The sequence below is a fragment of the Ursus maritimus genome, unplaced genomic scaffold (assembly GCF_017311325.1).
Source record: "Ursus maritimus isolate PB19 unplaced genomic scaffold, ASM1731132v1 scaffold_12, whole genome shotgun sequence".
In the NCBI taxonomy this organism is placed as follows: domain Eukaryota; kingdom Metazoa; phylum Chordata; class Mammalia; order Carnivora; family Ursidae; genus Ursus; species Ursus maritimus.
Genome location: NW_024423564.1, coordinates 10,736,241 through 10,754,193, shown reverse-complemented (window position 1 = coordinate 10,754,193; position 17,953 = coordinate 10,736,241). Strand labels below are relative to the sequence as shown.

At 42.8% G+C, this 17,953-nt stretch overlaps 1 protein-coding gene across 1 annotated transcript in view; it reads left to right on the top strand.

The window, feature by feature from the left end:
* The first annotated feature begins 3,377 nt into the window (after positions 1 to 3,377).
* MAGI3 (membrane associated guanylate kinase, WW and PDZ domain containing 3) overlaps positions 3,378 to 17,953 on the top strand; it is a 231,753-nt gene continuing 217,177 nt past the window's right edge. The window contains exon 1 of the mRNA XM_008697782.2: positions 3,378 to 3,693. Within this exon, the coding sequence (XP_008696004.2) occupies positions 3,378 to 3,693 (316 nt within the window). The remainder of the gene's footprint in view (positions 3,694 to 17,953) is intronic.

The window sequence follows — 17,953 nt, the reverse complement described above, 5'->3', positions numbered from 1 at the left end:
TGCCTTGTCATAAATATAACTAGCACCAACTAATTTATTGATGTTTGCTTGTATGCTAGACCATATGTTAAGTGCTTCCTTGACTCAAATAGCTCCATTCAGTTCTCACAACAACTCAGGTGAGATTGTTATTATACCCCTTTCACGGATGAGGAAATGGAGTTTAGGTAAGGTTAAATAGGTTACTCAAGATTACAGAGCTAGTAGTAGAAAAACTGGGATGTGCAGTCTGACTCCAGAGCTCAAGAACCTGATCACTGCACTTTTCTGCCCAAGAGTCAAGATAACTTCTTGGTTGAAACATGTGGCACACACTGTTGCGTGCCTACTTGACACCTATTCTTTCTCCTCTCAAACGGAACCCCTATTTTGTTTGGGGTGACTCATCAATTTAATGAACGGTGGCAATCTCATTTTCTTTTTGCTACTGGGCTGCAGTGGGCATGTGACCATTTCCTGGCCAATAAGGGAGATTCTACTGATTGGGGTGGGGGGTGCAATCTGCGGAAGGTTTTTCTCCTTCATAAAAATGGGAGCAGCACTGCCTTTCCTTCCCTTCCTGCTTGTACAGTGACTTCTGAGGATGTCCTATCTGGAGCCATGGCAGCCACATTGCAATCAAGAGGTGAGAAGCCTGGAGAGAGAAGCCAACATGCATATGATGGTAGACAGCAGGCACAAAAAGAACTTGGGTCCTTAGTGAGATGATTGTGCTTCTGAACTAACCCTGAGACTACTTAACATCTGAACCTTGTGTTAAAGATATAATAAGTGACCTTATGCTTTAAGCTGTTAGTTATTTTGTTCCTCCTGGCCAAAAGTGTCCTCATGGATACAATCCGGGCAGAACAGACATTTTCTCAGAGGTGCTGTGAAAGTAGATGATGTGGAGGTTATCAAGATCTCATCTAGGAATCTGTTAGTGTAGGTAATACTTTAGAAAAAAATACTCCAGCTCTGTCTCAGATCTGGATAAATCTGAGCAATCCTCAGGTCTGCGCTGGATATTTCCCCCCTTTCTCTCCAGATGCAGGGTTTCCTCTTCTCTGTGTGACTGACTGAGATGGACTGCAGCAAAGGGTTCTCTTGCCCTCTGGCTTCTGGTTGGATTTGGCCGCTGGGATGTACCAGCAGGAGACTGGAAGAGGGAGGTGAGTGAGATATCAATCCCCCAGCTGCGTCTTTGGGCAATTACTTAGGCTCACTGCATCCCTTGATTAAAGTTCACAGGCTCCTGTCCGCTGCTTTTTCGGTACTGAATTTTGGTTCCTTCCCCTTCCACAGACCTGGGAGCTTATAGTCCTAGGGTTCCACACTACCCTTGTGGTTTCCCACACCCTGCCCACATCTTTGTAAAGTACTGTTTGTTTCCTGCTAGGCTCTGACTGATATAATGGTGTGAACGAAATCACTGCAGTTGTTGAAACTTGGTCCACTCTGATACATGAGATTCTGCAGAGTTATTCATAGTGTAAGTAAGGGCTTTCCTCAAGCATTAAAGGGAGACAGGAGACTCTATAATTAGGAGTCACTCTGCAAAAGTAAAACGAAGTATCATAGCTCAGAGAAAAGTTTCTACTTTGAAGACAAGAAATCAAAGAAGGCTACCTGGAAGAGACAGCATTTGGGCTGAGGCTAGATAAGATTTTTAAAAGACAAAAAGACTGGGAGAGTGTGAGTCAAGGGAGGGAAGAGAGAATGCTCCACGAAAAACTAGTGCTGGAAGGGACCTCAGATGTTATTTATTCAATGTTAGTCCTCCCTCCACCTCCTTTACAGATGAATAAACTTGAAGCTGATATTTGGCCAAGGGCAAAGAGCAAGTAAGTAGCATGCAGGTCTGCTAGTTTCTGGGCTTGTTCTCATCCTACCGTCTACCTCCACATCACCCTACCTCATCTCCGGCAGTCTGTGAACTTGTCAGTCTCTCCCACGAAACTGTGACCTTCTTCACGTCTGTTTTCTTCATCTTTGAACCCCAGTACCCAGCACAATTTCTCACATAAAGTCATCGTTAACATGACCAGCTACCAAAAGGTAAGCACCCACCTTCTGTGAGGCACTGTTTAGGTATTTTATATGTACCTCATGAAATCTTCACAACAGCGGAAGGGGTATAATTATCTCCACTTTTCAGCCAAGGATGCAGCGGCTCAGAGAGGTTGTCTAACTTGCCCCAGGTCACACAGCAGTATGCAGGACTCTATTTTACCTTCCATCATGGGCGTCCAGTAACATTTGTTGAATGAGTGAATGAACGAACAAGAGACATCCAGACTGCAAGTGATCGGCTATGATAGGCTACCCTGGAGACCCCGCCACCTCGGGCAGTGGACTCGGCTGGTCGTCTCCCCTCCAAAGTATACCCTCTCTTGGAAGCGCCCCGTGCTGGCTCCGGGGCTCCACCCCCTACTCCGCCCGGCTCTCCAGCCACGCCTCCACCTCGGAGTTCTTTCCGCTCTTCCTGTCCGAGTTTTCGCTTGGCTCCAGCCGCCGCAAGGAGGGCCTCTCTCGGCCCTGCGATGTGTGACCGTTCCATTCCCCTGCCCCTCCTTTGGCCCTCCCTCACTCTTCAAACTTCTTTTTTCCACCCTCTTTAAACTTCACTCATCCTAGTGCCCGCCTCCTCCACTCGCACCGGCCAATCGGTGGTCCTCACTCTCGCCGGGGATCCGCCCCCTACCCGCTGGGGGCCAATCCCCGGCGAGGGAGTCGAGTGCTAGGGCTCGTTCCCAAGCGCCTGGCCTGTGACGGCAGCGCGCCGGGCGCCGCGCGGCAGGAGGGGGCGGGGCTCTGGATGAGGGATGGGCGAGGGCGGGGGGAAGGGAAGAGGGAGGCGGAGGAGGTTGCGGCGGGTTTGAAAGCGGCAGTTTCCTGGCAGCTTGGGCAGGCGTTGGTCTCCGCGCTCCAGCTCCGCAGCGGCCACGATCGATCCTGCGACGGGTCTACGCGCGCTTCTGCGCGCCCCCGACGGATTTTTCCCTTTCCGGCTCTTCCCCGTTCACCTCCCCGCCCCCCTGCTTCTGCCTTTCCCGCCGCTCCGGCGCGGAGCCCGGGGGCTAGCCGGCGGCCGTGACCCCGCCCGAAACCCCTCTGGAGCCGCCCGGGGACAGTTCCCCTCTCCTTTCTTCAGCCTAGCCCGGGGTGGTCCTCGCGGAGCCCGGCAGCCCCGAGGAGCGCAGCCGGGAGGGGCGTCCGAGGGGCGTCGCGGGGCTTGGAGCAGCCCGGCCCCAGCGGGCTGCGGTCGGGGGGGCGCCGGAGCGGCGAGGCCCCCTCGCCGGGCTGCACGGGCCGCCGGGCCCCCAGGCTGAGAGGGGGCCGGAGCGGCGCCCCCGCCGCCCGCGCGGGGTCTCCCCCATGGTGCAGCGGGGTTCGGGATGTCGAAGACGCTGAAGAAGAAGAAGCACTGGCTCAGCAAGGTGCAGGAGTGCGCCGTGTCCTGGGCCGGGCCCCCGGGCGACTTGGGCGCTGAGATCCGGGGCGGCGCGGAGCGCGGCGAGTTCCCTTACCTGGGGCGGCTCCGGGAGGAGCCCGGCGGGGGCACCTGCTGCGTCGTCTCGGGCAAGGCGCCCAGCCCTGGGGATGTGCTGCTGGAGGTGAACGGGACGCCTGTCAGCGGGCTTACCAACCGGGACACCCTGGCTGTCATCCGCCACTTCCGAGAACCCATTCGTCTCAAGACCGTGAAGCCAGGTACGCCCGCCCTGCCTTTCCGTCTCGGGGTCTAGGGGGGAAGTCGGGGTGGGCGTCCTGGGAGCGGCGGCCACTCCTCGTCGCTTATCACCCTGGGTAATCTTAGACTTCCAGGGTGCGCCGGACTCCCTGGAGAGGGGGAGGGGTGGCGGTAGTGATTCCCATTTTGCTGATAGGAAAACTGAGCTCTGGTTTGGCAGGGCTGCTTTGCAAGCGGTCATAATCAACCAGAAGCTGGGTTTCCTAAATTTGTAGCCCCGTCTCCTACCGAGAGTTTCTGACAAGAGAGAAAAAAAAGCAGCCTTTTCAGCTGCTCCTCTTTGTGGAGAAGGTTCTCATGATCGTAGCATATTCTTTGGAACAGTCTTACGCATTTTCTAATAGGGAAAGAGGTTTTGTACTATTGAGGCACTTGGTGCCAAGGTTACCACCTAGTGTACCTAGGAGGGCTTAGCTGCTTCGGTGTTTCTTGCACACGAGCAGCACCTTGGAGCTGACAGCCTTAACTCAGTCAGTTCAGGTGGTTTCAGGTGTCTGGATATCGGTGCTGTGCAATATGCGATACGTGGCCGAGAAGTGTGTTCGTGCGGGGAGCTGTTGAATAGTCTGGGCTTCGAAAGCAGACCTAGGTGCCTCTTCGGAGTAAAATCTTTTCTAAATCTTTGATTTTACACACATTTTGTAGAAGTGGTGAGTAAAACGGACCCCCGTTGCCCTGGTGTCTTTAATGCAAGTGAAATCTGCAAAGCACGTTGCGTTTATGTTTCAAAGCATTGATCAGACTGCGTCCAGTGAAATCTGATAGTATGCAATGGTCCTTATGTATTTGTTATCTACAGCATTGTTGGTCGGTTCAGCGTTGGTTAGAATGTGGTTCTGTTTTCTGAGATGCTTGTAGGAGAATTATGATCGCAGCGTTATTAGAAATCAAACTAGTTTCACTGAGTGTGCCCTATAGAATATATAGTGCATCAAAATATAATGGGCTGTTTAATTATGACTTGGGCTGGAGCAATCAGTCCATCCCTTCACTGCAAAATGCTAGAAAATTCGGGAGAAAAATTTAACATGTTCTCTCCCTCACATTGTTTTTTCTTTCTCAGCAGCTCACTTTGGAAATCTCTCTTTCATAGCCCTTGGGCTTAATGGGAACTGATGATTTGTGGTGCAATATACATATGTGTGAGTACTGTGGGTGTATACACACACACACTCACATGTCCCTGCAATCTTAAATTAAGATTTTCTTCGTGTGGTCTGTTTCATCATATTCATTTTAAGCTTACAGTTTATGTAAGATTTTCTTTTTTATTGCTAATTTATAAAACTTTGGCAGACTTTAAATATCTTTTTCTGTATAGTTTTGCAAATTAAGAAATTCTTAACTCAAACTTTTAGAGCCATATGCGAAAGGTGGAGGAAAGGTTTTGGGGGCTGTAATTTAGCGAGTCAGGCACTGTCTGTAATATGCAAAGTACTGTATAATACATGGTTTACTCGTGTAGGTGCCATTTAGTTCAAATCCCCTGAGTCAGAGAATAATGAGAACATCTGCATCATTGTGTTTTGTTTTGATTAGTTGGGGCCATAAATGAGAACGTAACTGTTATTTTCAAGAATAGTTTAAGATTTAATAGGTTGCGGAAGTCAATATATCCTCAAAGTATTGTGATTCTTTTTTAGAAGATGGAGATATTTAATATTAGTCTGATCTGCATGTTATATATTTTTTCAACGTTTATATCAAATTTAAGAAAATAATTCAAAGTTTGGAGTATATTCAGTAATATAGATTAGCTGTGTTGAATAAACATCATATGCCCCAGAATGTAGTTGACATTTTTATAGTAATAAAGTTTTGCCATTTTGACAAGTTGCAGGTACTTACCTACTTCAAATGTTTAACCAAAAAAAGGGAATAATTTATGTTAAGCATATTTTATGTTTAGCATATTTTCTGATCATTAATAATGAAAGTTCTGAATATGACACTTATTTTTTTAAAGATATGCTCTGCTTCAGTAATTTCTAAAGGATACCACTATGTGTCATCTGAGATTATTATTCTTGTTTCTAAGTTGTAATTTAGAAATCTTAATTTCTCGAAGAATAGTATTCCTAGTTTCTTTATGTTAAGCATTACCTGAAATGGCTTTCTTAAATGGCTTTGCTTAAACAACATTTGTTATAAAATAGCAAGATTTTTGCAGGTTAATCACAAGACTTCAAATATTAGAAATAAAGGAACTAGGAGAGGTTATTCCTAGAACTTTGGGTGTGATTAAAAACAGCGTAAATATCATCTCTGGAGGACACAAGGATTCCATACTGTTAGGCTTAAATTTGTAAAGTATGAAAATACAAAGTAAGGAAATTTAAAAAGGAATTTGCTCTGCACATTGGTTTTTTTTTCGTTTTATCTAAACTTTGTGAGAAAAATGGATTTTCTGTTTTAATAAGGAATTGTAAAGTGTACTTTGCACTGTCTCTTGATTAGTAATTCTTTGTAAAACTATATTCATAACATCTTTTAGAAACTAGTATAGTGCAAGAGTATATTTAACATTTCTGTGAGATGTAATATTAGTGAGGAATGATCTCAACTCATTGTCTTCTGACAAAGTCCATGACAAAAGGAGGAGTATGGATCCTTCCTAGCTTTCTCCTTTTTGTCTAGTACATGCTAAGAGGAGCTCAGCCAAAGCCAGCATCAACACCCACATGACTTAAGGAAGGTTCTTTCTGGCAGTCACTGTCTTCAGCTTTGATTTGGGGCTTTAGTATTTTTTTTCTTACTTGCAAATTCCATAAAAGATTATAACAACAACAAAAAAACCCTCTTTAAAATATGGTTCCTAATCCTAGGCTTCTCTTGAGAGAATTAGGGAATTTCTTATTGGAATCTTATTCTTACTTAGTATTCACATAATACACAGCAGTCAGTACATTCCTGCTTTGAGGACAGTCTTTATTTCCACCTATTCCTTAGCCCAGCTGGTCACCTGTATCTTAATTACAACCCTGTCTTCTTCTTCTTTTATTTTACCCCCCTTTCTTTTCCTTCCATTTCCATTTCCTTCTTTCTTCCTTCCTCCGTCTCTCTCTCTCTCCTTCCTTTCTCCCTCTTTTCCTTCCCTCCCCCCTCCCTCCCTTCTTTCTTTCCTTCCTTCCTTCCTTCCTTCCTTCCTTCTTTCCTTGTCTGCAAAGGGGGTGGGGTGGGGGAATGGGATAGGCTGGTGATGGGTAGTAAGGAGGGCACATATTGCATGGTGCACTGGGTGTTATACGCAAGTAATGAATCATGGAACTTTACATCAAAAACTAGGGGTGTACTGTATGGTGACTAACATAATTTAAAAATATTATTAAAAAAAAGGAAAAGTTTTCAATTGAATTTGATCTTTGTAGTTTCACAGTAGTAAAGGAAGTTGAACTTTGGACCTCTGATGAAATTGTTTCATGATCTAGTCCTGTGACCAGGATTGGTTTCTTTCATTTTATTGCAGAGCGTATTTTTAAGCAATTTCTTTTCTGGTTAATGATAGAAGTAGTTAATTTTGTTCTAAAATTCTCCGGACTATGAATGTACAGACATCTATGGAATATTCACTTTTTCGTATACCTTTAAACACGTATTTCAGTGGTTGCAAATAATGTGGATTTTATTCCCGAGATTAAGTATCGATACATTAAGTACATGAAATCATGGTCTGCTGCGTTATTATGCACACAGTGCTTTCAACTACCTTAAATCCGCTACTGTATCTAGAGATGAAAATTGTGAGGAACAATATTATTGTTTAAACAAAAACTAATTTGAAATAGATCTTGCTTAATGCCAATTAATTGTAGGTCCAAGTTTGCCACTGAGTCTTTGAGACATCCGACTTATAGGGGGATATTGTTAAAATGAGCACATTCTTGGAAATCCACTCCCCATTGGTGAAGAAACATTACTAGAAGCTTTTAAGTAAGGGTGTTTATGTTATGCCAATAATGAGTAACTTTATCCCTTTCTTTTAACTTTTGGGTCTGCTTGTCTTTTTGGTTTAATGGGTAATTTGGGACTTGTGAGTTTTATTTAGGTGGTTGTCGTATTTGAAGAAGGGAAGGATGAGAGATACTAGTTTAATTGCTAGCTTCCTAAGTTTCTAATACAAAAAATTTCCCTTTTAATAATAGAAACTAGAGATTGGGTGAGGCAGCCACTTTGTTAGGGAAAACAGCATTAAAGTGTGATTAACCTTAAATTGGAAACTTTCCTGTCCTCTCAAAATTTGGTAGCAATTTTTTGGGTCTAAAATTGGTCTCAAGAAATGCAAGTAACTTTAGGTTCTGGACTCTGTTCATTGACGCCTTCAGTTAGTGTGAATAATGGGCTTATGTTGTAGAGGCAGAAGAAACATTTAATAATTGGCCCTTTTCAGTTTTCAGATCCTTTTTATTTTATTCAGTTGAATGCTAAAACTGATTTTCATGAAACATAACTGTGTTCCTGGGGAATATAAATTGTTTTTCCTTTGAGATTCTGGGATGTACTTTATAAAACCTCTTATTACAAGAGACAAATTTCAGTGTGTGTGTGTGTGTGTGTGTGTGTGTGTGTTTCTTGGTCTCAAATTTATGTAAATTGATGGTAAAACAAATCTGCATTTGCTCTCGTATCTGACTTGTGAAGTCAGTGTATAATCTTCTCAGGTGAATAGTTTCATATCACATCTTTACTATAGAACCTCTAAGTGCTTTATAAATTTTGTAAGCACCTAGGAGTTTGGGGAGGGGGTTGTAGGAGAATTTCATTTTTATGAACCACTTCAATATTGGGTACCAATTTCAAACTCTGCCAATTCCTGAGTCAGTGTTTGGTTGTTTGTGATTGGACCAAGGGGAAGTGTTTTGGTATTGGAGACTAGAACTGTGACCATTTTAATTAATTAAGCAATTTTGTTTCTCCTCTGAATTTTTGAGAAATCATTCCCTTGCAGTCCTACATTCTGGCAGAGAGAATAAATACCCCTTATTTAAAACTGCTCCTCAGGGTAAGATTTCCAGTGGCTCAGAGGCTAGTGTTATGAGAGACGTGTTTGTAGGGAAGAGTTGCTCTTCTTGAAAGAATATTATTTAGAATGTTTCCCCCAAAAAGATGCTTATTTTACTTTATAAAGAGAAAACAAAGAGTTTGATTACTGGCACACATTCATTCCCTCAACAACCATTTGGCTGTGTACCCATGTGAGGTAGTGCTGGTGATATAAAAACAGATATAAAAGTGAATCAGAAATGATCTGGGTCTTCAAGAAGCTCACACTTTAATGGGGGCTTAAGGTTTCACTGGTAAAGAATACCTGTAGTAAGAGTTTCACCTTTTTCACTCTTCTCCTAGTACTTAAATAAAACTCTTTAGATAAGTCAAGTATGAATTGTGGTGGAAGCTAGACTAATTAATTGGTTGTGAAGCACACTGTTCTGAAAAGTGGTGTGGGGTTGTATCTTAGGGAGGATTTGGGTTCTCAAGTCTTTACAAAAAGAGGGAAATCAAATATAAACACAATTATCTTTTTTTTTTAAAGATTTTATTTATTTATTTGACAGAGAGACAGCCAGAGAGAGAGGGATCACAAGCAGGGGGAGTGGGAGAGGAAGAAGCAGGCTCCCAGCAGAGGAGCATGATACAGGGCTCAATCCCATAATGCCGGGATCATGCCCTGAGCCGAAGGCAGACGCTTAACCACTGAGCCACCCAGGCGCCCCTCAGTTATCAGTAACTTTTAATCTGACCTGAGAGTTAGCTGGGCTTTAGAATTAAATCACCCTAATTTGAAAGTCAAATCTCTGCTAGGATATCAGAAGACCCAGGTAGGCATCCAATGAATTAACAAGCTGCCTATCTGTTCTGAAACAAGCATTAGAAATCTCCTCTGCTTGGTTACTTATATTCCACACATGATGACACTTGGCAATTCTCTCTAGTTCCTCTGTGTTATTTACTTGATTTTAAAACCTTCTGTTATTACTGTAAAAACAAAACAACAATCCCACTCATGTTGCTTTTTTCAGAGCTCAGAGTTAAGAGTTAAGTTTTATGTCTCTGTATACACTTAAATGAGGTAATATATATAAGAGACCCTAAGTAAGTTACAGCAGCTGCTACTCAGTCACTTAATAATTGTTTTCTTCTTTCTTAGAACTGCTATTTTTTTTTAAAGATTTTATTTATTTATTTGACCGAAAGAGAGACAGCCAGCGAGAGAGGGAACACAGGCAGGGGGAGTGGGAGAGGAAGAAGCAGGCTCCCAGCGGAGGAGCCTGATGCGGGGCTCGATCCCAGGACCCCGGGATCACGCCCTGAGCCGAAGGCAGACGCTTAACGACTGAGCCACCCAGGTGCCCCTAACCACAATTATCTTTTGAAAAGTTAAATTGCCCTCAAAATACATTGTATCTGTGTTTTAGTCACAATGTATTTTATACAATGTATTTGTATTGTACCATTTGTAGGATGAGTACTTTTTGCCTCTTTTCCCCCCATGTTGGAACCAAATGCCACGTTTTGATTGAACACCAGATGAAATAGTTTGCTTGCGTGAAAGAGTTAGGTCTTTTTGGTTTTGTTTTTGAATAAAACCCATCTTTTACTTTTAAGAGATTATCCTCATCTGGGTGTGCATAGTGAATTTGTAGAAGTTAAATGTGCCCAGGAGGTGAAAGAAAGCTTGCATTCCTTTTTGTGTCTTGTGGGGGTCCTTGCCTCATGCCCTTGTTTTCTGCCTTGGCTAGCTGAGGAGAGAACTGTGAAGAATTTTGAACTCAGCCTGGCTTTGAGAGATGGATAGGTTTTGGTTGAGTGAAATCAGTATTCTCTCCGTTGTATGTAAGAAGCAGAGGAGGAGAAAAAACTTGGGGCAAGAATGTTCAGTACAGTTAGGTCTACAATATAATGCACCGCAATCGTGTATGTGTATGTGTGTAAAACCTTATTTTGGATAAATGCACAAAATCCACATTATAGAATAATTGGAAAATGGAGAATCATATTAATTGTTTAAACATGTAGGTAGTTCTAATATGAATCGTCTCTTATAAGGTTTTTTTTTTTTTTTTAATTGGAACTTGAAATGTCTTTTCTCCTAGAAATGATGCTGGTAAAGTGCTTAATGCCATTTCTGCCTTCAGCCTTATTCAACTCATAATGTAATAAATATTTTTATTTAACCCATAATGTAGCTGAAATATTACCAGTAGTACTGTGCTTTATGATAATAGGCTTTCTTGTGTTGCCTTGGAAGCCTAGCCAATTTTATAGGAAAATGCAATTTGCTAGTCTAGTAAAAAGAGAACTGGAAATAGATTTCCACCTGAACTCCCCCTTCTCTTTTGTTAGAGTCACAGTTGACTGGCTTCCAGAGAAAAGGGTAGCAACATTATATTTCCATCCCCCACCCCCCAGCCTTAGCAATGTGTCCCTAATGCAGGGCACTGCAGTGGTTCCCAGGAGCTGTTTGGTCTCCCTGCCCCCCAATTTCAGTCATCCCCTCATGGCCAAGGGAGCGTGGATTACATTTTGAGGACCATAATTTGACTTGTGACATAACTAAATGGCCGAGAAAAGACCAACAGTGCTCGTAAATTGCAAGGTACCTGGTTTTCGTAATACTTATGCTAGAGATATTGTTTTAGAGCCTCAGAAATATAGAGGGTTAAACTTTTTGCTATAATGTGTTTGGATTTTAGGGTTTTGAAAGATATTATGGAATGCAAATTGGAAGGAAATTTTGCCTCAAATTTATTAAAATTAGCATCTATTCTATTTGGAGGCTGTCCTTGTCTTGGGTATGCATTACGAACAGTAACTGATCTACTCAATTAAAACTTTCTAGCATCTTAGGCTCTTTGCTGGTTTTTTTTTTTTTTTTTTTTTGAGATAATTTTAAACACATAGTTATTTCTCTTGCTTCCAGGAAGTTTGTGAGTGGGTACCCTGTTTTTCATTGTTGTTCTGATTGGGAATTATATGTGACTATGAAAAATATTTTTGTTATTCCTTTTAAAGAATTTATTTATTTATTTTAGAGAGAGAAAGAGAGAGAGTGAGTGTGAGCAGGGGGAGGGGCAGGGAGAGGGAGAGAGAGAAAATCTCAAGCAGACTCCTTGCTGAGCACTGAGCCCAACATGGAGCTCTGTCTCATGACCCTGAAACCATGACCTGAGCCAGAATCGAGTTGGACGCTTAACCGACAGAGCCACCCAGATGCCCCCCCCCATGGGGTTATTTATATACACATGATGACATTTAACAGAAGTAGTTTTATGGAATGAAAATACTCTGAAAAGGAGGGAAAAAGGAAGTATTTATTAATAAATGCTTTATTTCCGACCTTCATCAAATAGAATTAAGTGAAATTGGTGTTTTTCCTGCTAATAAAATAACTTAAAAAAAATCCCCTTTAATGGAGTAGCCCTAGAGGTCTATTACTCTTTGGATGTGGTTATCCAGTTTGCAACAGGTATCTGGTGATATGTAGGTCAGATCTCATCAGGAAGGGGGAAAAAAAAATCCTAATTCCCATGTCAGTTTCTGTGTTTGTAAGGATTCTGTAGCAAGTGAGGTTAACCTAGGCTGGGAAGGTTATTGGCTTACATACATGAAAACCCACAGCGAGGGCTGTAACAGCTAAGTTCATGCTCTCAGGTGATGGTTATTGGGACTATCACTTGGCTCTTTTCCTCTGAGTTGGCTGCTTTTTCAGCTCAGCTCTTAAGGTAGCAAGAAAGGTGGCTCTGAACCCCCAAGTCATACAGAGTCCTTAAAGCTTCTCATCTTTGTTCTGGAATCGAATCATGCAGGGACTTTGTGCCCATCTCTTGGACCAGTTGTAGAGAGAGGACAATGGGGTACCATGATTGGCCAGGTGTGACAACACCACAGGAAATGGCCTCTTTTAAAACATTTAATCTCTCCTACTTTGAAGCCAACAGCAGTTCACAGTTGTCATAAAGCTGTCATTTTTTTAAAAAACCAGATATTGACTATAGACCAAAACTGAGGCACTGATTTTACTCAAATAGTTTACTTAAATACTATAATTTTTGAAGTTTTTAATCTGAAAGCTCCTTTTATCTAAATGGTTTTTCTTTAAGATATGAACATCTCGGGGTGCCTGGGTGGCTCAGTTGGTTAAGCATCTGACTCTTGATTTCTGCTCAGGTCATGATCTCAGGGTCATGGAATCGGAGCCCTGTGTCAGGCTCTTTACTCAGTGGGGAGTCTGCTTGAGATTCTCTGTCTCCTTCTCCTTCCACCCCTCCCGACTCCCCGCACATGTATGTGTGTGCACGCGTGTGCACTCTCTCTCAAGTCTTAAAAAAAGATATCAACATCTCATACCTGCAATTAAAAGGTACTGCTCGTAGTTTTTCAATTTCTTTTTTTTTAAAGTCGACTCTCTAAATTAGTGCTGCTTGTTCTTAGGTAGCTAGGATACTTTAAAGGATTGTTTAATTATCTTTGGCATTGAGAAAATGATTATTAATCTTGTTAATGCAATTTTTAAAACTTAATATTATTGTACCATTTTGAGTATGAAATTCTAAAATAATTGCTTTCCAGGATGTTTTGCTATTCGTTCATTCATTCATTCAAAATAGGCTCCATGCCCATTATGAAGGCGGATGCGGGGCTTGAATTCAGGACCCTGAGATCAAGACCTGAGCTAAGATTCAGAGTCTGAGGCTCAACTCAGCCACCCAGGTGCCCCTAGGATGTTTTGCTTTTAAGACAATGGTCTTTTTAAATATAAATTGAGGCTGCATTTTTATTGTATTATTTCTAAGCGTTCTCTAATAATACCTTTTAACCATGATCTCATAGAAGTCAAACATAAATTACTTCGCTGTCTCTTTGAAACACTGCTTGAGTGTGTAATGTGGTATCTGTTTAATCACCTAAAAAGTTATTTGGCAGACATTGTAGGATAAAATCTGACCACTTTTTTTTTTCCTGCCTCTACTGGAGGAAGGTACCTGGGGTAGAGGTGGAGGGTTAAAAGAGAGGGGTGCGTATTCTAAATGTCTTTTCACACTATTTTTATATTCTTGATTACCAGATGAATATCTTCAACTTCAGTACCATGAAAACCATTTTAATATCAACCTTCAGTTTATGTATGACATGCACAGGAGTTTTGCCGTTTGGCTCAGTGTTGTCTGGTAGCTTGTGTCTTTAGTGAGTGTTAAATATTGTTGAATTATTGGTAAATATGCTATTGTACCTCAAAGGCGACATTCATGAAATTGGGTGTGATTCATCAAAAATCATAGCATGACTTTGTGTTTTTAGATTAGTGTATGTCTTGGGACGTCTTTAAACCATATTTGGAAAATCACTGCTTCTATTGCAGAAGCCTATATTATTAGAGTTCTCCGGTATTCCACATATTGATTAATTAAGCCATGAAAACTGTTAAAATAATACCATTTCCTTACCTCTGCTCACAGAACTATATCTTAACCCATTTCTGTAGCTTTAGGCAAAAGGACATTTTGTTAAAATATTATTCATTTTAGCTAAGGATACTTTTCACAAGTTTCAGTGTTTTCAGTTAGAATGTCCATACTATTTAAAAATTTAATTTCCTTTTAATAGAGTTCGAATTGCTAACTAGAGCTCATAGTGAAATGCTGGTGAATGAAATGACACATCAACTTTCCTTTGGCGGTGACTCTGAGGTGGCAACCTTGGTCTGAGTGTAATAGGAATATTCTGACCTGGGCACTTGTCGTGATACTACTAGCTGCCATTTACATGACATTTACAATCATGTCTGTACATTAGACACCCATCTCATTTGGCTTATAAGGATGTGTATGTTGGCATACGTGTACTCTTGTAAAGAAATTTATATGTTGGCATTCTCCGTGAGTCAGGCGTTATCCTGTCCCTTTTACGCATGAGAAAACTAAGGTCCAGAAAGACGAACACACCAAAGGTCGCAGACTCGCCTGGAGGACTTGAACTGAAGCAGCTTTGAGTCTTCCTTCTTCACTTTCCAGATAGAATATTATTTCATTGTGTCTGAAAAATCTGCCTTACTTCCTTTTTCTCTATTAAAAGGAAAAAACCCCACAATTCTGAACTGTTTGAGTGGGTGTTCAATGCAGTAAAACATTGGGCAAGTACTTAAAATAAAAGCTTACTGCTCGGTTCTGTTTCTAAACGAAGTTTGTGGCGGTGCAGCTTACCGTGTGTAGCTGAACTGCCTAGTGGAGGAGTTATTCCCAAGAATTACCCATCAAACAGAAAGTTGGCATTAATTCCTGCCACCCTTGGTCAGATAATGTTTCCAGCCGTTCTCTGTAAAAGCCTGGATACTCTTAGGTTAAATATACTTGGGAAAATTGTATACTGGATATGGCAAATAATATCTTATTCTCATGTTTCCTGTCCACTCAGTCTATAATTCACTCATCAGGAAGGTGTTTGTTAGCACACTTATCTTGAGACAGGTGGCCTAAAAATTGTTCTGATGAGCGTTAAGAATGAATACATTTTGGAACTAGGAATTTTTTATAAGTCTGCAGACTCCGTTCAAAGTATACTTTGCTTTTAAATAAAATGTAGCCAAGCTAGATGGAAGAATGACTCATTGTATTCAAGTAGATCTCTCTTCTTCCGGGCCTCAAGTACTCCACGGGAAGGTGGCTCCATTGAAGAGGCCGTTAAAGCGGGTTGTGGAGTATTGCCACCTCTTATTCTTTAAGTGTTTGTGCTGTTATGTTTTCTGTTTGGGCTTAAAGTCAGTCATTCAACTGGAAGGAACCATAGCAATCCAGCTAATACCTTTAGTCTACAGATAAAGGAATTGAGGCTTAGCGATGGCAGGTAACTTTGCTTCCGAGCCCTAGCACCGAGCTGGCAGAGTGGGGACCGGAGCTCTGGTGGCTTTTATTGTTTTGGTGTCTGCCATAAGACTTTCTGTAGGAAATTGTAGTGGAATTGGTGAAAAAAAGAAGGAACCCGTTGAGCATATTTTGTCTTTATGAAATCTGCGTTTTCACAGGCTAGACTCAGCCTGTTAGGCCATCAGCGTGCCTGAGTGTTGCTAGAGACAGTAGTAGTAACCCAGGGGTTGGAGGACGGATCTCTGCCACAGGTTTCCAGGACATCGTAGCCTTACATAATGCGGTGGCTTATGGTTAAGATCTGAATAGTCAGAAGCTTGTTGGCTGGTGTAACAGCTGTAGATCTAAGTTTTGGTTTTGTTAGGTGTTTTAGCTTTGAAAAGTGATCTCTCCCATCAGAAAGAGTCTTGGCAATGCTTTCAGCAGACTCCGGCGGGATGGGTGCTCTGTACGCCAGACCACTGTTGCTCTTCTCGGTGGGGCCATATTACAAGTCTGAAGTAGAGCCAGCTTTACTTTTATCGTTTCCCTTGGCCTGACTGGGGGATGCAGTGGGGGAAGAGGAGTTTTAGAGCTAGGGACTGCTCAGGGATGCGGTAGATGGACCGTCAAGGGCACTTTTGGCTCAGGGTCTTTGAGCTTGTGTGGCTGTAATGATGGCGGACATGACTGAGAAGGGGGGCTGTGCTTCTGCTGGGTACGGGACAAGTAGATGTCTCAGGCCATGGAGAGCTGACCACAGCAAAGTTACTCACCAGTGTGAGGCAACACTGAAGAAGGGGCTGTTTAGGTGGCAGTTCTGGGAGACTCTTTTCATGAGGTATGACTAATGGGAATAGTAACATCTTGCTTGGGCCCTTTGTGTGTCTGTGAAAGAACAGCATGAGCATAGACCTGAAAAGATCCATCTACGGTCAATCTACCATAGACTCTTGTCGTATCAGTGGGGGTTAAGTGCAGGAAACAGAAAGGGCTGTAATACAGGGAATTTGTTGTTTAGGGAATCTTTGAAAGGGCCGGAGAGCTGGGCTCTAGGCCAGGACTCTGAGAAGGACTTCTAGGACACCTTGGAACAATATGCCACGGGAGCTGCCCCCTCTGCCACTCTCAGGAAAGTGGCCATCAGGAGGTTTTCACTGCAACAATGGCAGGAAAACATCACGGCCCTTGTGACGAAGGGGACCAGAGCAGCCACTGCTGTTGGCATCAGAGCTGCTCGAAGTCTGGAAGGTAGTGTCTGGCCAGTGCTGTGACAGCTTCTTGACGCCTCTGAGCTACTGCTGCTTCTGCCACTGTCCCTCAACAGCCTTGAAGCTGGAGACTGGATTCTGACATGGCTGTGACCTTCTATGCTAGCTGAAGACCGCTAAAGGCCACAGGCTGATGGAGCTCCGCTTCACTTCTGTCTTCCGTATTTCGTGTCCTATGTCTTAAATGGTGGAACCGAATTTTCATCCCAAAGGCTAGCTGTAAAGGAACCTGGGAAATACAGTTTTTAGTTTTCCATCCTCTGCATCTCTGGAAGGCCCACCATAAGCAGATGGATGCTGAGTGCCAGCTGACCCTTTCCCACACACTCATCTTCTTCTTTTTTTTTTTTTTTTAAGGTGTTTTTTTTTTGCAGAGGAGGGAGAGGGAGAAGCAGACTCCCCACTGAACAGGGAGCCTGACCTGGGGCTGGATCCCAGGACCCTGAGATCATGACCTGAGCAGAAGGCAGACGCTTAACCGACTGAGCCACCCAGGTGCCCCCACATGCTCATCTGATTAAAGATAGTATTTAAATACAATTTAGCCTTTTCCTGATAACTCATTGTCATTTCTGTGAGCGTGTCTTTTTGAAATGGCCCGTAGTTGGAATGATCCCAGGGCTGATGGATTTTTAACATCTTTATCTTGGTCCGAGCCTACGTCTGTCCTACCTCCTGTCCCTGCTGCTGCGACATCTGCGGTAATCTCAACCTTCCCTACAAGCCGCAGGCATCCAGGGCAGGGAGGGCACCTCAACTGAAGCAACCAATTCGTAAGCTGGTCAGCAAGCTGTGATTTCTGTGGCTAAGAAAGATGACTGGGGCCAGTAAGAGCCTTTCCTGGGGATTTGAACCAAGACAAAAAGGAAAGCGTTTCCAGTTAGGGGTAGGGACTTCAGCTGCGAGGTTTTGCTGGGATGCACTGGAGTTGGCTGTGCTCTTCCTTGAGCCTGATGGTTAAATGTTCAGGAATTGAGCGAGTTAGTTGTCCAACACAGCCATTTGAAAACATGAAGTTGCATAAAATTACAATGAAGCAAATTATGTTAAACACAAAGGTGCTTAATACTCAAAGTTAGTGATTTCCTTATTATTTCCAGCTCTATTGAGGT